General features: G+C 40.3%; 1 protein-coding gene across 3 annotated transcripts in view; it reads right to left on the bottom strand.

Annotated features, from left to right (window-relative positions):
* The window catches only part of LOC105482032 (protein phosphatase 2 regulatory subunit Balpha), an 81,451-nt gene extending 62,077 nt beyond the window's left edge, over window positions 1-19,374 (bottom strand). The window contains exons 1-2 of one of the 3 annotated variants that reach the window (XM_071068481.1): window positions 19,225-19,374; window positions 17,302-17,376 (exon numbers count right to left, since the gene is read on the bottom strand). In XM_071068481.1, the coding sequence (XP_070924582.1) occupies window positions 17,302-17,376; window positions 19,225-19,231 (82 nt within the window). In that variant the 5' untranslated portion in view covers window positions 19,232-19,374. Of the gene's footprint in view, window positions 1-17,301; window positions 17,377-18,607; window positions 18,627-19,224 lie in introns of those variants that run through there. The other 2 variants (XM_011741893.2, XM_071068482.1) reach the window with 2 other exon arrangements.
* Window positions 19,375-23,426: the final 4,052 nt, after the last annotated feature.

A 23,426-nucleotide genomic window follows, 5' to 3' on the forward strand; every position in this document is an offset into this window, starting at 1 on the left:
GGCCATTTACCCTACCGGCCTCTAAGTGTTCAAGTGAAAGGAAGATAATTTAATTGATAAAGGTGACTACCCTAAACAATGGATTTTCAAAGTAGACTAAACAGTCCTGTATTCGAAGAAGATACCACCTAGGACTCTCATAGCTGGAAAGGAGAAGCTGATGCCTGGCTGCAAAGCTTCAAAGAAGAGGCTGACTCTTCTGTCAGGGGCTAATGCAACTGGGTGACTTTAAGTTGAGGCCAATGCTCATTGACCATTCTGAATTCTAGGGCCCAAATCTACTCTGCCTGCACTCTAGAAAAAAGCCTAGTTGAGAGCACATCTGTTTACAGCACTGTTTACTAAACATTTTAAGCCCACTGTTGAGACCTACTGCTCAGAAAGACGACTCATTTCCAAATATTGCTGCTCACCCAAGGACTCTGATAGAGAGGGACAAGGAGGTGTTGTTTACATGCTTGCTAACACAATATCCATTCCGCAGCCCACGGATCAAGGTGTGATTCTGACTTACAAGACAATTGTGAGCATTATTAAAGAAATACAGGCTGCACGTAGTGGCTCACTCCTGTAATCCCAGCACTTTGGGAGGCCAAGGTGAGTGGATCGTTTGAGCTCAGGAGCTCAAGCCCAGCCTGGGCAACATGTTGAAACCCCGACTCTACAAAAAATTAAAAAATGAGCCAGTGGTGCACACCTAAAGCCCCAACTACCTGGAAGGCTGAGGCGGGAGAATCACCCAAGCCCAGGAGGTCAAGACTGCAGTGAGCCATGATCACACCACTGTACTCCAGCCTGGGCAACAGAGTGAGACACTGTCTCCAAAACAAACAAACAAACAAAAAGAAATATATTTTTGTAAGGCTATAACTGCCATAGACAGTGATTCCTTTTGTAAGGCTATAACTGCCATAGACAGTGATTCCTCTTAAATCTGGGCAAAGCCAACTGAAAACCTCCTGGAAAGAATTCAACATTCTAGATGCCATTAAGAACATCCATGATTCATGTCAGGATGTCAAAATATCAACACAAACAGGAGTTGAAAGGAGCTGATTCCAGTCCTCATGGATAACTCTGAGGGGCTCAAGACTTCCACGTAGGAAGTTAACTGCAGATGTAATGGAAATAGCAAGAGAACTAGAATTAGAAATGGAGCCTAAAGATATATTGTTCCAATTTCATGATACCATCAATAGATGACCAGTTTCTTTTTAATTAAACAAAATGGTTTCTTGAGATGGAATCTACTGCTGGTGATGACGCTGTGAACACTGTTGAAATGAAACAAACAAAATTTAGAATATTATATAAACTTAGTCGATAAAGCAGCAGTAGGGTTAAAGAATTGTCTCCAATTTTAGAAGACCTTGTACTGCAGGTAAAATGCTATTAAAGAGCATTGCATGCTACAGAGAAATATTTTGTCAACTGATGCAGCAAACTTCATTTGGCACTCATTAAGAAGTGCCACAGTCACTCCAACCTTCGGCAGACACCACCCTGATCAGTCAACAGCCATCAACATTAAGACAAGATCCTCCAGGGGCAAAAAATGTACAACTTGCTGAAGGCTCAGACAACTATTAACATTTTTTAGCAATAATGTACTTTTTAATTGTCATGTACACTGTTTCAGACATAATGCTACTGTACACTTAACAGACTACAGGATAGTGTAAGCATAACTTTTATGTGCTCTGGGAAACCAAAAATTTGTGACTCATCTTACTGCAATATTTGCTTTATTACAGTGATCTGGAACCAAAGCAGCAATATCTCTGAGGTACGCCTGTATTTGATTTGATTTTTTCATTTACATATAGTACATGGGCTGTGAGAAGAACCAACAACGTTCAACACCTCACTCCCCCACTTTCCAACTACGTGACCTTGGGCAAGTTACATTATCTAAGCCTTGATTTCCTCATCTATAAAAGTAATAATTTATCCTTACAGTGAGAAGATTAAATGAGATAATACATATAAAGCACTTATACACATAGGCAGCTCAGTTTCTTGAGCACTTATTTTTTAAATTTCTCATTTATAATCAGTTATTTTTCCTTTAACAAATAATAATTCTTAAAGATTAAAAAACTTTTGCAGAGCAAAAATTTAACAAAGCTTTATTCTAATCAATCTGAGCAGTATACAATCTGAGCAGTATACAAATCATGATGTTTTGGCATTTTAAGGAATATTAACAAAACTCCCAAGAAATTAGGTTGAGAATTAGACATGGTGGACAAGTGACCAAAAAGGCCTACGTGTTAACTGAACAGTTAAGAACACACATTATATTTTTAGGATCTAGCCTATTCTATAATGTGTAGTATAGTCTTAATCAAATAAATCACCAAAATGAACCGGTCACTTTACATACTGCCAGGAACAATCAGATTCAAGTGGAGAAAGAAGAAAGACTTGAGGTCTACAACCCAAAGACTCCAAACTGTTATTTTTAAAGTTATCTATGAACTGTTATCTATGAACCCAAACTGTTATTTTTAAAGACTTGGATATCTTAGACATTATAGATTTTACTTAGCTTTGTTTAGAGGCCACTAATTGCACATCTAGATGTAAATTTCAAATGTGTACAACCTTCTCAGTAACTCTCCACATAGAAATCTGTATGGTTTTAATCTACTGGTTAAAAGAAAATGCTAATTTCTCAGGCAACTCATCAGATCCTCTTTAAGGTGGGGCCTATAGACCTTGCCTAATAATTCATGGATTCCTAGAATACATTTTCCTACTTTCAAGTCCAAAATGATAAAGATGTGCTGTTAAAAACATATGCAAATACAAAATAAAACACTTCTGGGTGATATATAAGAAACCTGTGATGGCATCTCTGGTGAGAGGACAAAGAAACTGGGACAAAGAAGAGGGAAGCATACATTTGTTGTATTCCTCTTGATTTACCATTCTATATATGTATTAATTTTTTTTTTCTGTCACCCAGGCTGGCGTGTAGTGGCACGATCATGGCTTACTGTAACCTCGAACTCCTTGGTTCAAGCAATCCTTCTGCCTTGGCCTCCTGAGTAGATGGGACTATAGGCGTGCATCATCATGTCCATCCTTTATTAGATTTTTTTAACCTAGTTATTAAAACAAAAACCTTTACCTATATTTGGTTTGTAAAACAGATGTACAAACTAGATTTGATTAATACAGTGGGGAAAGTTAGATGTAAATGTAGTCTGTGTGTGACTTAGAAGTATAGTGCTGCAAAATGAATGTTTTTCTTTTGTAAATGCAGTTTATTGGCTGTAGAAAACCTTTTTTTTTTTTTTTTTTTTTTTGAGACAGAGTCTAGCTCTGTCACCCAGGCTGGCTGGAGTACAGTGGTGCGATCTTGGCTCACTGCAACCTTCGCCTCCTGGGTTCAAGCAATTCTTGTGCCTCAACTTTCTGAGCAGCTGGGATTACAGGCAAGCGCCACAAAGCCCAGCTAATTTTTGTATTTTTAGTAGAGATGGCGTTTCACCATGCTGGCCAGGCTAGTCTCGAACACCTGACCTCAAGCGATCCACCCACCTTGGCCTCCCAAAGTGTTGGGATTACAGATGTGAATCACCATGCCCAGGCTAGAAACTCTTTTTTTTTTTTTTCTGAGACAGAGTCTTGCTCTGTTGCCCAGGCTGGAGGGCAGTAACATGATCTCGGCTCACTGCAACCTCCACCTCCTGGGTTCAAGAAATTCTCCTGTCTCAGCCTCCTGAGTGGCTGGGATTACAGGCGCGTGCCACCATGCCCAGCTAATTTTTGTATTTTTTCTAGAGACAGCATTTCTCCATGTTGGCCAGGCTGGTTTCGAACTCCTGACCTCAGGTGATCCACCTACTTCAGCCTCCCAAAGCGCTGGGATTACAGGCGTGAGCCACCGTGCCCAGCCTAGAAATTCATTTTTAAGAAAAGAGTAAATACTACCACTTTTCTCCCATTTAATTTTTGTTTTACTAGTATTTTTTCCAAAATCAGTGCACGATTCAGTGGCTTTTTAATATATTCATCACTACTATTTAATTCCAGAACATTTCCATCACCCCTTAGAGAAACTCTGCACCCAATGGCAATCACTGCCCTTATTCTCAACTCCCTTTCCCTCACACCGCTCCTGGCAAACACTAATCTACTTTCTGTCTCTACAGGTTTGCCTATTCTGGACATTTCATGTAAATGGAATCATAAACTCTATGGTCTTTTGTAACTGGCTCCTTTACTTAGGATGTTTTTAAAATCTATCCATGTTGAAACATATCATCAGCACTTCATTCCTTTTAGTGTCTGAGTAACATACCTTTGTATGGATACACCACCTTTATCCATTCATCAGTTGATGGAGACTTGGCACTGTTTCCACTTTTTGGCTATCATGAGTGAGGAAGGGTCCTAGCAACATTCATATACCAGGTTTTGGGTGGATATGTTTTCAATTCTCTTAGATACACACCTGGGAGTAGAACTGCTGGGTCGCAAAGTAATTCAGTGTTTAAGGTACTAATAGAACAGTAAAAATCACAGTATGGTAGCTTGGAGGCTACCATAAACATTCACCTAAAGAAGTCTCTAAAAATATTAATTAGAAAACTCCAACTCATGTCTATTCGAAAGCAGTAAAAGACAAATTTATGGTCTTAGACCTGCAACATGGGACTTTCAAAAATTTAACTCCAAGAAACAAGTAAATATTTGTACTACATCCCCATCTCAATATCAAGCAGCATAAAATCAACTTAGAAAAGGGAGAGTAATTTACTACTCAGACTCTAGTATTATCCATAAAATTTTTACATGGGATTAGAGGTTTTCACAGTACCATAAATAGGAGTAATACCAAAAGCCAAGTGCTATGGGAAATGTTTATTTCAATAAAATGGAGCTCCAGTGTACCTAGAAGGAACAATATCTTCTATCTCCTTCACATTCTCCACAGCACTGGGAACTCAACAGATACCTGTTGACTTGCGGCTGAACAAAGTCTCACCTTAGCTCTATCCCCTCCCCATAAAAATCAGAGATGCAGACTCAATCAAACAGGAGTTTTAAAAATAAAACTACACTAATGTCTAAATCCTTTAAACTGACACTTTCAATGTTCTACCTAGACTACTCAAATTAATTACAGAAAGTACCTACTTCGTTCCTTCCCACAGAACCCGATATATATAAAAAGACTAGGAGCTCGCTTTAAGCAAGAGCTAAAGCATGAAAGCAACCAACATGTCCATCAAAGGATGAATGAATAAACAAAAGGGATATATACACACAATGGTCTATTATTCAGCCTTAAAAAGGAAGGAAATCCTGTCACATACTACAACAGGGATGAACCCTAAAGACATTATGAAATAAGCCAGTCACAAAAAGACTGTATAATTCCACTTGGAGGAGGAATCTAAAGTAGTCAAATTTGCAGAAACAGAAAGTAGAATGATAGCTGCCAAGAGCTGAGGGGAGGGGAAGAAGGGAGTTGTTTAATGGGTATAGAGTTTCAGTTTTGCAAGATGAAAAAGTTCTGAGGATCTGTTTCACAGTATGAATAGAGTTAACACTACTGAATGGTGTATTTGAAAAGTTAAAATGGTAAATTTTATTATGTTATGTGTTTTCTATAATATGCATAAAAACATTAGGTAGCTAAAAATTTTCACTAAAAATTGGTTCTGTTGCTAGAAAAAAAAAATAATGCTCACTTTATGTCAAGGAGAAAAAAGACAGAACAAGCAATGCCTTTGCTACTACCAATTCCTTTAACAACCATTTTTGCATGTTGCATGCCTTGATAAGAAATTTGTTCAGAACTATTTATTGCCTACAATAGCCTGTTTCTCTTGAATTAGTCTTCCCACTCTATTAGCCAAAAGGAAAGATTCCTCTTATGTTACCTTAGAAAGTCATCTACCCTTAAGAATCTTACCTTGCGGTAAGCAGGAAAAAACAGACACACAGGGTAACACCAAAAAAAGGTACTATTTCTACTTTCATGCAGAGCAGACCTACGACGAGCCTGCAATGGCAGGTTATGAAAAGTAACACTGTTTCAGATCTAACCATGTTCTTCTGGATCTTTAGAAAATTTTTAAAATTTTGCCCCCAATCCTTTTTACCTACTTTGATTTCTCTCTTAACACAAGCTACTGAAGAACTTAAATTTCCTTCTGATTAAAGTATAAAATAAGCAACTGGTTCAAAATCCAATATATCCCTCTAAGAATGTTTTTACCAATGAGAGACAGTTTTTAATAAAGGGTGGGAAAAAAAAAAGATGAGAATGCACTAAATCTGTCAAGTCCAGTATTTTAGAGAAGATTAATCCCTCCCATATCATCTCAGGAAAAAGTAATAAGAGGATTGATAAGAAAAAATACCCTCCTGAATAGTCTAAACACCATTATTACCATACAAATATCCTTGATTCTTCCAAATTTAGAGTCCAATAAATAAGTTTCAGTAAGTGTGTAAACATAGGCATAACTATAAGATTAGAGCAGAAGTTCTTAAACCAGATCACTGGTCCACAGACCCTGTGAACTGGATAAAAAGAGATCATTCAAAGATTCCAGAAGAGAAAACTCCATCTGGTATTTGAACATACAGAGAGGATTTAACCAATAGAAACTAAAAGCTGCAAGTGTGTAACTCCCGGCAATGTGCTATATAGAAGTATTCAACGACTTGCCAAGGATTCCACATTTGCCAAGAGCAAAGATCTAGATGATATTGTAATCAACTACTGCCAACATTAACTAAAAACATTCACATTAATTTTTAAAAATTTGCTGAGTTTTTTAAAATTACATTCTGTGTTTAAAACTGGACAGAAAACTGTTAAAGTCTACAAGCTCTGGCATTCAAGCATAGAAAACAGCCACAAAAATACGGAAAATATTAAGCAATAGTTGATATTACATCTTTAGAATGGGAAATTTAACTATTTAAAATGGAATTATGTTGTTCACTTTAGGATTTTCAGAAAAACATTGTTCCCTCTCTCACTTCCCTTTAATGTTAAGTTGGGAAACAGTTACCAAGCCCATTTTATGCCTTCTTTCCTAGAACAGACCACACATCACCAAACTGCTACATGTTGGGCTCAAAATAAACACAATGTCAAGGTCACCAACTCACTTCTAATGACGAGGCAGGCAACCCAGGATGGCACTAAATTAGGCTGTGAGAATTTCAGTGTTCCTGATAGTTGAACCTGAGCAGACACTGTGAGGAAAACCGTAAAAAATTATTTTATTCTGGCAAATCTGTTACTGGTATTTAATCTCTGTAAGGGAGAGTAAGTTTAAAAATAGATACTTTAACGTCCTGAAGGTATTCTTCCTTCACCAAGATCACCAGCTGAAAGAGCTTAAGGCAGATCTAATTTGGTATCTAAAAGAACAGGGAGGGAGGGGACTGAAACAATTTCAAGTCACAGAAACTACTTTCATATGCAATTTTTTAAGACATTCATGCACAAAAGCAGTACACTGTTCTGATCACTTATCTTGTGGTTCATGAGACTTGTAAAGCATTATTACTAAAATGAAATCTATGAACAGACTAAACCAACAACTGTCAAATTTTCTGAATGATAGATCCCCTTAACTCTTACAATCTTAGAACAACAAAGAGCTTTTAAACTTTAAAATATTTCTTCATTGTAAAATAGCAATAAACCTCACACATTAACAAAAATTTTATGAAAAATGACTATACCCCCCACCTCCCCACCAACAAAATTAATGACACTGCTTTACACTGCTGCAAATCTCTTTAATATCTGGCCTAACAGAATGAAGATTCTCTTAACTGTTTCTGTATTCAATATACTGTACCACAATATGCTTTGTCGATTAAATATGTGAAGAAAATCCAGCCTCACTCAGACAATGTAGTTACAAAGGGAGGAACATTTTAATAGGTTTTTCAGGTAGTTATGGATATATCTTTGATACGACACCAAAACTCCTCAGTGGTAGATTCTTAAAGGTTTGTGGAATGTGAAAACATATCGGTAGTCTGTCACATTAAAATTCAATGCTCTAGCATGCACTTTTACTGATATATGACTGTTTAACATCACATGCATTGGTCACTCGTAAAAGACTGATTCACTGAGTTCCACAGATCTTCCAAATGTTGACATATTTATCAAAAAATCACATTCATTAATATGACTACTGATTTTACTTGAAAAAATCTTTTAAGTACTGGGAGGCTGTCGAGCTCACAATTACAGATACGTGTTTTCCAAAATTCTAATTTTTGCTTGAAAGCTCAAATTTCATCATGGGCAACAAACACTGTCTACTGAAGCAACAGTTTCACTGTTCTTTTGAGAAAACATCCACCAAATATCCAAGTCCGAATAACCATAGTTTACCAGTTATTTCAAATAAAAATGATGTTCCATGAAAACAGCAGTTGAAACTCAAACAGCTGCACCAATGCTGTTCCTCCAGACAACCACTGTACTTTGCCCCCTTGCAGAAGTGCTCTAGGTATACCTCCCATTCTGTCATGCAGAACGTTGAACAGATATGTGTTCAAGAAGAATTTAATAAAATTAAGTTTTTACTGCTTCAAGGACATTCTTAAAACTGACAGTTTTTTAAACTGCTAGTACATGGTGATGATGATTACCTCTACAAGTACCCTTTTGTGCCACTGTCTTGATCTCATGCTAAGATGGCTTCTGTACCACTGCTGCAAAGTGTACTGAAAAAGGCAAGTATCATCTGAGTACTACTGTGAAAATAGTTTTGACTTCACAGACAGTTTGAATGAGTTCAGGGGTTGCCAGACCACACTTAGAGAACCACTGGACTACATGATATCAATTTTGATGGCAGCTATGGACTCTGACCAGAGAAATGCACATATGTACAATTATACAATTTCACACACATCAGAGGGTTAACAAAGCCCTTATAACCGATCTATAGACAGCACATCTCAGCTAACAAATGCCATTAGCAGACCAGCCTGGGCAACACGTTGAGACCTGTCTCTACCAAAAAATTTTTAAACACTAGCCAGGCGTTGTGGCCTGTGCCTGTAGTCCCAGCTACTCAGGAGGCTGGGGCAGGAGGATCACTTGATACTGGGAGGTTGAGGCTGCAGTGAGCCGTGATCATGCCATTGCACTCCAGCCAGGGTGACACAGCAAGACCCTGTCTCAAAAGAATGCCATTAGCAGAAAATTCAATAAATCTCCAAATTATATTTGATTACTTCAAAATAAAAATTATCTACTAGGCATTACAAATAAACCTTGTTATAAACAAGAGCTGCAGTTCAACAACATCAAACACTTTCACCTGAACTAAAAGGAGATCAAGTTTTGAAATAAAATTATATTAGGAAAAGTGAAAGGTCTGAGGTAAGAATCCCAGCTTCATCACCTGCTCAAGATTATACTGTTAATTAACTTTCCCACCAGTCTACTTATTTCACAAGGTTTTTGTGAAGAACAGTAAATTAATAGATGTAAAGCACCTAAAACAATGCCTGGTACATAGTTAAGCACTCAAAAGATTTAGGTTACTCAAGATGGCCATGCCATGCCTTCCTTACAATGACTATACAGCACTGTATTTATAGAAAATCTAATTTGCACCCAGGCTTTTTCTTTTCTGAGATGGAGTCTTGCTCTGTTGCCCAAGCTAGAGCGCAAGTGGCACGATCTCGGCTCACTGCAACCTCCACCTCCCAGATTCAAGCCATTCTTCTGCCTCAGCCTGAGTAGCTGGGACTACAGGCACACGACACCACACCTGGCTAATTTTTGTATTTTTAGGTTTCACTATATTGGCCAGGCTGGTCTCAAACTCCTGACCTTGTGATTCACCTGCCTCCATCTCCCAAAATGCTGGGATTACAGGCGTGAGCAACCACGGCCGGCCAGCTTTTACTTTTCTTTTTTTTTTTTTTTTTTTTTTGAGACGGAGTCTTGCTCTGTAGCCCGGGCTGGAGTGCAGTGGCCGGATCTCAGCTCACTGCAAGCTCCGCCTCCCGGGTTTACGCCATTCTCCTGCCTCAGCCTCCTGAGTAGCTGGGACTACAGGCGCCCGCCACCTCGCCCGGCTAGTTTTTTGTATTTTTAGTAGAGACGGGGTTTCACGGTGTTAGCCAGGATGGTCTCGATCTCCTGACCTCGTGATCCGCCCGTCTCGGCCTCCCAAAGTGCTGGGATTACAGGCTTGAGCCACCGCGCCCGGCCCAGCTTTTACTTTTCTTTCCGTCTGCTGAGGAAGCACCTTATGGATACTTGATTACTTAATTATAATTTCCATCATCGCCTTAAAGGGCAACAAGATTATAGTTGAGGATATTAGCTAAAATTTTTTAGCTATTTCCAGTCCTTCAGTTTTCCTATTTAACAGCATTAAGAAACTTACCTTTCTTCCTACAACTCAACTTTAAGATAAACTAGGCAAACATTTATATGTAAATATGTAACATATTGTAACCTCTTCACTGATTTTATGAATTTTTGCTTCAACCTCTCATCATTCTGCTTATTCTACAATTTTCAATAACTTGACTTTAATATGTCATTCACTATTACAGAGTACTAAGAAACATCCAAGACTAATTTTTGGTTTATTTTAATAACAAGACAAAATTTCAGCAGTATGTTTTCAATGGCCTTTATCTCTCATAATCTTTTGTCAAATGAATGTGAAAAAACTTAGTATTTCAAAATAAAGCAAGAAAACTATTTTATGCTAAACAGATACTACCATTCATGGTATTTAATGGGTAAATTGACACTACTACTTTAAGTGACTGTACTGAGTGAGGTCTACTAGACTTCAGTCAGTAGTAATGCTAGTGTTAAGAAAAAGAAGTGTCACATGTCATACAAGGTAAGGATATTAACTAAGACCTTCACCATAGGTCATTAGGTTTCGGAATACAGCTAACGTGCCACTATTTTTAAATCCACAAAACAACAGGGTTCTACTATTTTTTTCTACTAACTTACCTTACTGCCTAAATCTAACATGCATACTACTCTAAGAAACACAGAAGACGGCCTGGGCAACATAGCAAGACTTTGTCTTTAACAAAAAAAAGATGCAGAAGAGACATGATTTTAAATTCTGTTCATATTATAGCATTAAACATATGGTATGGACTAAAACCATTAAATTGTGTGTGATATCAAAATATGGACTATTTCTCAAATTTTTACTTATGTCCTTATTTGGGCATATTTTAGCCTCTACCATTTAAAAAATATTTTTCAAGACCCAGTCCACAAGGCTAAATCCTACCAACAGTAAACAGAAAGCAAACAGTTGAAAACACACAATGCACTTGGATCCAAGTTTCATAAAATCAGACTTTATAAGATAATATCCTAAAATAATTTCCTATGAAAGTGTAAGACTATCAAATATGGAGATGAGGTTCATTATTAAATATTTAATAACATCTGATATTTTAAGATTACTAAACAATCAAAATGTATATTAAAATAATTAAAATAACTATCTTGAATGGTTAAGTTGTTCCTTTTTTTTTTTTTTGAAACAGAGTCTTACTCTATTGTCCAGGCTGGAGTCTAGTGGCACAATCACAGTCTAACTATAGCGCATCTCTCAGGCTCAAGCCTCAGTCTCCTGAGTAGCTGGGACTACAGTTGCACGCCGCCATACCCTGCTAATATTTTATTTTTTGTAGAGACAAGGTCTCACTACGTTGTCTAGACTGGTATCAAACTCCTGGATTCAAGAGATCCTCTTGCCTGGCCTCCCAAAGTGCTGGGATTCCAGGCGTGATCCACTGCACCTGGCCTGTTCCATTATTTTGACCAAATATTACACACTTCAGATTATCCACATGTATCTGAATCTTTAATATTTCCACAAGCAAAATTTAAACACATTATCAAAATCATTAGAAAAAATTTCTTACTGCTTGACTTTAAAAAATGAACTTGCTTTCTATTTTGTTAAATCCAGATTTTAAAAACAAATATTACATTATTAAATAACAAAAGGATGGGAAAGGGTCAAGTGATGGAAGCATAAATGGGGCAGCAGTGGCCGTTGACAATGATGGGTGACAGGAGTTCATTATACTATTCCACATGCTTTCCAGATTAAGTTTTTTTAAAAAAACAAATAGTAGCCAACTTAACAAACAAGCAATTACTGTATTACCTTCAGGATGAAATAAACATTGCAGAGCACTACTGGTTCAGTAGAGAACGTGTGCACGGTCATAACAACTTAAGCACTGACGTCCAATTTAATCATAGTGTGTGATGTAACATTGGGGCACAATAGGGACAGAAATGGGGGTGATAATGTGAACAGCTTAGTTATCACCTACTAGATGAGCAAGTCAGCTGGAAATGCTAAAATTGACAAGATACAGAAATATCATTTTATACCCAAAAAGGAAATGATGCACCAAGGAATCCAGCAGATGAGCTGAACAACTGCTCTTAGGAGATGGACTAGGGATTAGGGAGTGGGGAGGTAGGGGACTGCCATTTTCCATCCTAAACCCTTTAGTACTGTATTAGATTTCTAAAATCCTCTTATTGTAAAATTTAACAGATAAAGAAAAACAAAAATTGAAACAAAAATGCCCACGTTAGTCTTTACAAACATCTGTACAACCACCATTCCAGTCAAGATGGCACCCAAGGGCCTCCCCTACCCTTCCCAATCACAACTCCCTTCCAACAGCTTAAAGGTAGCCACTATACTGACTTTCATAGTACTTTTTTTTTTTTTTTTTTTTTTTTTTTTTTTTTTTTTTTTTTTTTTTTTTTGAGACGGAGTCTCGCTCTGCCGCCCAGGCTGGAGTGCAGTGGCCAGATCTCGGCTCACTGCAAGCTCTGCCTCCCGGGTTCACGCCATTCTCCTGCCTCAGCCTCCTGAGTAGCTGGGACTACAGGCGCCCGCCACCTCGCCCGGCTAGTTTTTTGTATTTTTTAGTAGAGACGGGGTTTCACCGTGTCAGCCAGGATGGTCTCGATCTCCTGACCTCGTGATCCGCCCGTCTCGGCCTCCCAAAGTGCTGGGATTACAGGCTTGAGCCACCGCGCCCGGCCTCATAGTACTTTTTACAGTACTTTTTTTCCTTTTACTTCATAGCTTTTCTTCATAGTTTTACCAGCTTCATATGTGTCTCTAAATCTATAGGTTAGTTTTGAATGTATTTGGTAATTTATTAGTGGAATCAAAGAGTATGTATAAAACACACATACATGCTATTTCCTTCACTTTGAGAAATTTTTAGTAGGCTTTAAAGACAAATCCCCAATTTACTCATACTCCAAAGACTCTTCCTCCAAAGTAACAATAATATGAAGGTTCAAGTAATAATATCTAAATCCTCATAAGGCTCTTTTGTGCTGGGTACTGTTCTGTTTTATGTGTATAAACTCATTTAATCATCAAAACAACACTGTAAAAAAGACAGGTTTCATTGTTATCCTCATTTTACAGAGGGCAGCCAGGCACAAAGAGAGGACCACACAACTGATAAATGACTGAGCAAGATTCAAACCATGTAGCCTAGCACCTGAGTCTGTGCTCTTACCTACTGTCTCATGACAGAAAGTTTTCAATAAAAGAAAAATTAAAAATATAAAATACATTACTAGCAATAATTTATTTTTAAGGCCTCTAGAGAGTCCAGCATCTCAAATAATACCAGTAGTATTAATTATCAGTAGTAATAATTCTGTGGCTGGTGGTTCACACCTGTAATCTCAGCACTTTGGGAGGCCGAGGCAGGTGGATCACTTGAGGTCAGGAGTTCAAAACAAGCCTGGCCAACATGGCAAAATTATCTCTAATAAAAATACAAAAATGAGCCGGACATGGTGGCGTGTGCCTGTAGTCCCAGCTTCTCAAGAGGCTGAGGCAGGAGAATCACTTGAACCCGGGAGGCGCAGGATGCGTGAGTCGAGACTGCGCCACTGCTATCCAGCCTAACAGAGTGAGACTCTTGTCTCACCAAAAAAAAAAAAAAAAAAGAATTTGGGCTGTTTTTAGATGCTTTTGGAAATTAACAAGATTAAAGTACAAGGAAGAGCAGAAATCACCTAATCCATTCTTATTATTCCATTACTAAACACACAGAAACCCAGGGGAGTACTTATCCCCAGTGACACACACTAGTTTGTGCTGGAGCTAGGGTAAAAACCCAAGGTCTCCTGATTTCTTTGTATTATACGGTTGTATATCATCAATCTGGTTATAAAAAGCCTACCAATGATTCTGCAGACAGCGTTTTAAATTTTTATTTTAAAAAGCCTACCAAATAACTAAATCCATGACTGCTAGAAGTACATCTCAATCATCCTCTTACCACTTCTCATCCCCTTTCAAAACCTAAGAACAGTAATATTTATGTTCCTTCATTCAAACAAATATTCAACTACTGTGTGCCAGGCATTGTTCTAGACAGAGCACTTTCATGCCTGCATAAGGTACGAAGATAAATCTGTCCTGCACTAAACTTTGTAGTACGTAACAGTAGAGATGTGGGGTACTATATGATATCTATGTAATAAAGTGCCATAAAGGAAGATTTTAAAAACAGGTATTTCCAAAAGACAGAATTAGCAAAAAGGTTAAAGGCATGATTTGAGGGATGAACAGGATCCTGGTAAGAGAACTGTGGGAGGACTGTCAGGCATTCCAAGGTGGAAGCAGCAAAAACAAAGACCCTAAAGTAAGACAGCATAGAACGCCTTTGAAGAACAGTATCTGTTTAGCTGGGTCATCAGCCATAGCAGCAAATAAACTGAGAGAAGGAGAGGCCATATTGGACAAAGGTCACACATTCTAGACTGAGATGTTTGAACTTAATTCCTAATCCAGTGGATACAGTGATCCACCGTGGACTTATGAGGAAAACGACAAAACTAGGACTGCATTTAAGATTAACTCTCAAGCAAAACGTAGGATGAAGAAGCAGGGAATAATTTAGGAACTTACTGCAACTCGGATGAGGGAGAGTGGAAACCTGAACAGAGGTGAAAGCAGGTATGCAAAGAATATTAAGGCATTACAGAGTAAAAATGGTATGCCCTGGCAGCTGACCGCATGTAGACGGGAGAAAGGTAGGCAATATGGAGACAATCAAGATGTATCATTAACAGAAAACAGGCAAGTAAAAGTTGAGCTACATGTAACCTGTTTAAGAAATCAAGTCTAAACGTAGGGTGGTAGGGAATGTGTTAATAATCTTATTTTACTTCAGAAAAGCAAATCTTCCCTTAGTAAAACAAACAAGACTATAATATTCAAACTCTAGTATGCAGAAAAACCCAAATTAAAGTGGTGTCACTTGAAAATTGGATTTTTATACTTAATACATTTGTATAATGATACCTATTAGAACAAGTCATATTTTTACTATATGTTATTTTACTAAAATATATATACCAAGTATCAGCGTTTTAGGATGCTAAGAATATGCTTACGTTAAAATATTTAACCTCTAAAGAAAATTATTTAATGAATCAGTAGAAAAATGCACCTAAGTATCAGCAAAGGGGAACTATAACTGATTTATCTCCTAACTTCACCTCAATATGTTCTTGAAAACTTTGACTTTTTTTTCTGCTCAGCATCTTTTGTTATAGAACTTGCTTTCTTTGCTTAAAGTCACAGAACATTAAGGGAGGACTTAATGTATATCACAAGCTATTTGGTTTAGTTAGGTAAATGATCTTCAGTTTGAAATATCAATTTCTTCTCATTAAATAAAGCCATGTGGTCTTTCTGCCTAATGTTTAACAAGCAGACTATGAGCTCCTTGTGGGCAGAGTTTATGTTCTAGACACCAAGCACCCTCAGCGCTCAGCATTTAGGGGAACTTTCCTAAGGGAATAAATGGAATTCAACCAAAGAATATTTTCCAAGTATACAGCACTTTCATAACTTGGTGAGTGTTACACAACTGCACAGAACTAATGATCCAATACTGGAGTGTCTACTATTCAACAGGTAATATAGTTACAACATGAGTAATACACAACTCCTCCCTTGAAGTTAGGACTTATTTCTCTAAACAAGTCAAACACTACTGACTTCATCAGAAAACCTTGATTTACACTATTTGCATGACTATCAGTCAGTCTCTTTTGTCTCTGGTTTCTCATCTAAGAAACAGATAAGGATTCAAAAGAAAAGGAACGTGAGCGAGCTCTGTAAAATATGACAAGTATAACCTGTGCCAGTTGGCTTCCCATAGGATTCACCACACTCTAAAACAGACACTTCATTAAGAATGACACTGACACAAGCAAATAAAAGCATTCGGCTACCACCCACCATCTGAAAAAAAACCTCCAAAAGAGTACCCTACAGACAGGTCAGAAATATGAGGACAACACAATCTAGGGAAAAAAGGTTTATGAATTTTCACCAAATTTTTAAAATTCAAAAGTACATGTTTAAATTTATGAGTTTTGTTTGGAAAATTCCTACTGTAATTCAAGACACACAATACCATTAAAAAACGTCAACATTTCTGAGGAATGAAACAATGCAACAACTTTGTGGGAAATGCCTCTGCTGCCTAAGACCATCTCAAATGAATGCAAAACCTTGAAGTTCCAAAACTTAAACTTCTGAAACACATTAGTAAACAAATATGGGGAGAAAATTAGACGTAAGCACTTCAACTGATCAAACACAGTTTCTACCTGCACAAGAATAACGCTTCCTAGAAGACAAGCGATATATGCATAGCATTGTTACTGTCTTATCCACCTAAATACCAGAAAGACAACAAAACGAATAACCTGAGCTATCATTTCTTCACAGAATATGCCAATCAGCATCACACTCCCAAAGTGGACAAATTCAAAAGTAGTTAAAAATCTTCCCATAAAAATCAAAGACGCTGTTAAGAATGTTTCTGAACCAAATGTTGATGGCACCTATTTCAATTTACTTATCTAAAACAATGTACAAACATAAAAACGCATCGCCATTTATTTGTATGTGGAATTTACATAACAAAGAAACCCTTAAATGCAGCTCACAGCTTTCACGTGAGGATTTTGTATGTCTCATCACCTTTCATATAAATTCAGAGGAAAAAATAATAAAAACAAGGCATAAATAAATGAAATTTAAGGCTGTTTCTCAGAAAGGTAACTTTTAAAACTGTTCTTACATTTCTTGGACAATAAACACAAAATCATCTTAAATTTATAGTCGTTTCGGCTTCAAGGAAATCCCTCAGTAGGAAACATTTCTGAAAAAATTATATATCCAAAATTTGCATTATTAAACGCTTTCTTACCTTCTGCTACATCATCATCTACTGCTCCTTTCACCTGAGAAAAACACCACTGAATATCATTCCCTCCTCCAGCTCCTGGAAAAAGAAAACATACCAATTAAAACCGAGTTCTGCTTATGTTGACTCTCGTAAACACAGAGATGGTATCCATGGTTGGCATGATACTAACAGCCTAGTTCTGCCCACACATACAACTACCACCAAGAGCACCAGTTTGGAAAAAGATGAGACCCCAATAGTTGGTACTGTATTAAAAAGAAAAAAACAAACATTCCAGGTATGAAATTATTTAAAGGCACATGATCTACGGTCATTATACATCTGTTCACAAACCTCCTCTCAAATACAGTAAAAGCCTTACATTCAGGCAAGACCTACCAGAAAAAAAGTAAATACCAAGAGTTAAAGAGTTTTCTTTTTAAGTGTACAAAAAGCCTGCAGAAGAATTAATAAGGTTAACTACCATGAAACATAGAACGAAGAGAAAACTTCGGGAACATTACTGCCTGGGTAAGAAGTAATGATTCATATGAACCCTATCACCAAAGTGCACACACAGCAAACACTACACCCATTTCTTTGCATTCATTACCAGCAAATCACTGGCTCCAGACAGAGAGGAAAAGAAACCGAAATGAATGCTGCTAAAGAGACTGTCAAAGGAAGCTTGTTCTGCCTCCCTTCACCTCATCCCTCGACTCCAAAGGACCTGGCAAAGAATTCATTTCGCTAACATGTCATCTCGTGCAAAACAATTTTAATCTCATTTCACTATTCAACAAGGCCAACAAGCAACTTATTTATAGCAAACAAGTCAATCCGACACGTTAACTTTTTCAAAAGGTTTAATTATCTAAATAATGAATATAATAGCACGGAAAACTGGTCTCATCGCGGAATGTTTCTATTTCACGTGCAAGTACTGAGGTCGAAATCGTGAAAATGTCCTGGGGCTCTAGGGAGAAAGAAACTGAATCTAAATCCGGAATTGATTCTACTACATGAAGGAAAAGATTTAGCAAGACCAACATGTACAAAAAGAATTCTCAAAGCAATTACATTACTTCTCTCTCCCCTATCACCCCTATTCCTTGCTAAATTTATTCCTAAACTGATTTTCTCTCTACATCCTTTCCCCTCCCTTTCAAAGCTTCTACCTAAATCTCTCTCCTCCATGCTATTTATATCTCTGAACTCCGCAACTATTTTAACTAACTCTACCAAACCCTTTTGGGAAAAGGACATCTGCAAAAAAGCTAACATACTAAACGGAAAGTTTAAATTATTTTCATGCAACTTGCTGTACATGAAAGGCCTTGCACTCTTCGGCGGTAAGAGGGAAGAAACGGAAACGAAATGGTTCGAAACAAAAAATTTAGGCTTCCAGTCTCAAAAATGCTGGCATCCACAGTGGGGGGAAAAATACACATATGCCCCCATTGTATTTTAACTTGTAAAGCGCTCTTCCTTCTCGGTGCAAAATAAATGTGTATATACACCCAAGACGACTTGCAGCAGGGGAAAAAATACAAATTAAATGAAGACCTGCAGGAAAAAAAAAATAAAGGCGAGGGGCGAGGTGGGGAGGTGGGAGAGGACCCACCAGGCTCCCGAGCGGGAGGGACAAATCTGCACGCGCCCCCACCCCGCCCCACCCACGCCTCACCCCAAGCTCGCCGGCACACCCCACCCCCACCCCCGCCACGGCGCCAGCCCCGTTCTCCAAGCCCAGTGACTCTCACTGTGACCACTTGCCTCCTGGGAGCCCTCCCCGCCCCCACCCCACCCCTCTGGACCCTACTCCCTCAAACCCGAGGGGCGTCCTATGGCTCCGCGCGAGGCGCGGGCGGTCGCTAGGGGGTGATGGAGGGAGAAAGAAGGAAGCGGTGCCTTGTCAGGGGGCGAGGGGGATTTCTCCTTTACCTGCCATGTTGCGCTGCAAATGGTGACCCTGCTGGGTTCCTCGGGGTCTCCGCTTCCTGAACTCACCCCCCTCACCTGGGGATGGGGGGGTAGAGAGGGCGGATGGCGGCGGATGGCACCTGCGGGGGGAGGGGACGGGGGCCGGGGGAAAAGGAAGGAGGGGCGGGCAGACCAGCCGGCAGGATGCTAGATTTCACTCTGGGGCTTCCCCGCTCGTGCTCTTTCTCCGGCAGCGGCAGCGGCGGCTACGACAGCGACGGCGGCGGCGGCAGCGGCAGGGGTAGGCGACTCCACTTTCAAAATGGCGCCGGCTGGCCTGGCCAGTGACGTCACGCAGAGGGCGGAGCTGCCAGGCTGGGGCGGAGAGCGGAGGGGGAGGGGCGGGGGAGCGGCCGGGCCTGCTCCTGGCCACGCCCCCTTCCTGCTGCGCTCGTGCCCCGCCCTCCGCGTCCGGACCGGCGGGGCCTGCGCCGCTCCCGCGTCTGGCCACGGCACCCCATCTGCCCGCTCCGCCTGCGCCAGGCCGCGGCTGTATGCACCTGGCAGTGTCCCAGCCTCTCGCACTAGCGCGGGAGCTCTGGGGCGGGCTCAGCAGTCCAGTTTACGTCCTCGCCTGCAGGGATTCGTGGGGTCCTACGTCTTTTAGGAATACCAGGGCCGGGGACCGTGGGTCACGCCTGTAATCCCAGCACTTTGGAAGGCTGAGGCGGGCGGATCACAAGGTCAGGAGTTCGAGACCAGCCTGGCCAACATGGTGACTCCCCATCTCTACTAAAAAAACATACAAAAATTAGCCAGGTGTGGTGGTGTGCGCCTGTAATCCCAGCCACGAGGGAGGCTGAGGTGTGAGAATTGCTTGAACCCGGGAGGCGGAGGTCGCAGTAAGCCGAGATCGCGCCACTGCACTCCAGCCTGGGCAACAGAGCAAGACTCCGCATCAAAAAAAAAAAAAAATACTCGCACTACTACTTAGGAAAGTAAGTAAAAAGGAAGAGTAAGTAAAAAGGGCTGTCACTTTGGGTCAGCCCTGAGGCCGCAAAGAAAGGGAGAGCGGGGCAGACTTACTGCTCAGCCGGGGTGAAAGTTCACGGTGTTCAGAGGGACACCATTGGGCTGGTTCCATCTAGGTAAGTTAAGTCACCTTCGCGTGGGCCCCAGGAACCAAGGCAGGAGTCCTGGGCACTGCAGGCACTAAGGGTGGTTTGTAAGAGAAACCTGAGTTTGTGATGAGAAGGGTATGGCCCAAGAAGTGACCTGGCGTCTCTCCAGCTAAACGTGGTGTACTGCGTGCTTAAGAGCTGGGCGTTTAAGAGCAGTGGCTCACGTCTGCAGTCCCGGCAGTTTGGGAAGCCGGGGTGGGAGGATCGCTTGAGGCCAGGAGTTCCGAGTTAAGCCTAGAGAACATAGGGAGACCCATCTCTACAAAAAAAAAAGTTTTTTTAAATTAGCCAGGTATGATGGCGTGCCTATAGTCCCAGCTACTAGGAGGCTGCAGCTGGAGGATTGCTTGAGCCCAGTAGGTCAAGGCTGCAGTGGGCTGTGTGATCACACCACTGCACTCCAGCTTGGGAGACAGAATGCGATCCTGTCCAAACAAAAACAAAAACACAAAAAGTGCTGGACTCTGAAGCCAGGCTGCCTAATGTGATTCCAAAGCTCAGGAGATGAAGATGACAGTCCTACCTGATAGGATTGTTGGGGAGATGAAATGACTTAATTTGAGCACATGATAAATGTTAGCTGCCGTTGTTATTAGATTTGTATTGAAAGCATCGTCAGTAAGGTTAAGAGGTAGAAGGAAAAAAATGAACAGGAAATGCCAGTCATCAGCTATGAGGGGATGTGCACTTCTCTTGAAAGATGCTCTAATGATGCAGTTGCTATATACAGCATAATTTACATATCTCATTCCATCTCCACGATGCTCCTAGGAGATAGATATGCACGTTTTACACATGAAAAACACCTGTAAAAGCATCCAGAATTTGGCCTAAGGCTGAATGGAATGATAAAGGTGTTTGGAGACCAAGAAGGGGGAGTTAAAGATATTTACACATCCTCCCCACCATCTCTGCTTTCTACCATATTTTTCATTTCCAGGACAGTTGAACTGTAATGCAACGTTCAAAATTCCTCCAAAGGAACCACTGCAGTACTGCATGATCATTCCTCCATTTCTGCATGAATATTTCCCACTTTACCAATGAATTAACCAAAACTAAAAATCCACCCTCTATCTGTTATCTTTTGCTACCTGTACAGCAGGTACAATACTTCAATGCACTGCATGCTGTATTTTCTTCAATGCTGGTGTTTTCCATAAATGTATTTCTCTGGATATGCCTTCATTTATTTCCCTTTTTGTTTGCTCTACCCTTCTTTGGTGGTTCAATCCCAGACTCTCCAGGGAGAGCTCTCCATCTTAACCAGAACCCCGAAAGGAGAGAGAGAGAAAGGAAGACAGAAAAAGAGAATATAGACTTTACATACCCTGAAAATGATTTGGTTTACATAAATGATTTGTTCTTAGAAGCCGATAAAGCTTGCCTAGAAACTGGTATAATTATAACAGAAATTTATATAGCACCAACTATGTGCCAGGTGCTGTTTTAAGAACATTATGTGGAGCCTTGAGGGTACTGCATGCCTGTGGAATGGGCTGACATGAGTCTGATAATCAAGGGCCAGTGCACCCTGGCACCCTGGTATAAGTGACCTGGCTCTTTTTGGGCCCTGACCAGCCCTTTCAGAGGACCATAAGCCACCTCCCTTTCATCAGAATGACCCTTAGGAGGAGGGGCCAGAACACCCGCTAGCCCAGAGTCAAGGGTTGCTCTTGTCCATCTCACTTCCTTATCTGTCTTCCACTTAAAAAAACATTTTTTTTCTGGGCATGGTGGCTCACGCCTGTAATCCGAACACTTTGGGAGACCAAGGCAGGTGGATCACCTGAAGTTGGGAGTTCAAGACCAGCCTGACCAACACGGAGAAACCCCGTCTCTACTAAAAATATAAAAAAATTAGCCGGGTGTGGTGGTGCATGCCTGTAATCCCAGCTACTTGGGAGGCTAAGGCAGGAGAATCACTTGAACCAGGGAGGCAGAGATTGCGGTGAGCTGATATCAAGCCATTGCACTCCAGCCTGGGCAACAAAAAGCAAAACTCCCTCTCAAAAAAAAAAAAAAAAAAAAAAAAAAAACCTTTTTTTTTTTAAAGACAGTCTAGCTCTGTCGCCCAGTCTGGAGTGCAGTGGCATGATCATATCTCACTGCAGCCTCAAAATCCTGGGCTCAAGTGATCCTCCTGCCTCTGCCTCCCTAGTAGCTGGGACTATAGTCATGTGCCACCATACGCAGCTCTACCTTCCACTCTGTCCTCTGACCTTACCACTACACTTAAATAGCCTCTGTCAAGGTCATTAATGATCTCTACGTTACTACAATAGTCACTTCTCTGTTTTAATTTTTCTCTATTTCCCAGCAGCATTTGAAACCATCCATCAATCCCTCCTTCTTGAGACTCTTTTTTCCCCTTGACACTTTGTTGTCACCCCCCCAACCCATCCACCTGTCTAGCCATTCCTTGTAGTTTCTTTTGCTGGCTCCTCCTCCTAGACTACCCTCTAAATATTAGAGTAGTGGCCAGGAGTAGTAGCTCACACCTGTAACCTCAACACTTTGGGAATCTGAGGTGGGAGGACCACTTGAGCCCAGGATTTTGAGACTAACCAGGGCAACAAAAGGAGACCCTATCTCTACAAAAAAAAAAGTACAAAAAATTAGTCAGGTGTGGTAGCACGTGACTGTAGTCCCAGCTACCTGGATTACCTGAGCCCAGGAGGTCGAGGCTGCAGTGAGCCATCATCGCACCACTGTACTGCAGCCTGGGCAGCCCAGCAAGACCCTGTCTCTAAATAAATAAATAAATAAATAAATAAATATTAGGGTGATCTGTCTCCTCAGCCTCCAAACTGGGGTCCCTTGTGTAACTACGCATTCTTTGAGCAACCTCATTTAGTCTTACGTAAATACCATGTAATACCATGTATATACCAGGGACTGCTAAATTTAGATCTCCAGCTGCGCCTTCACCCCAGAACTGCAGACACACACCTCTACATGCCTATGTGACATTTCTAGATGTCCATTTAGCGTTTCAAACATAGTGCTGCCAGGCACAAGTCTTGATTCCATATCCCCTCC

This window comes from Macaca nemestrina, chromosome 8 (genome assembly GCF_043159975.1).
Source record: "Macaca nemestrina isolate mMacNem1 chromosome 8, mMacNem.hap1, whole genome shotgun sequence".
In the NCBI taxonomy this organism is placed as follows: domain Eukaryota; kingdom Metazoa; phylum Chordata; class Mammalia; order Primates; family Cercopithecidae; genus Macaca; species Macaca nemestrina.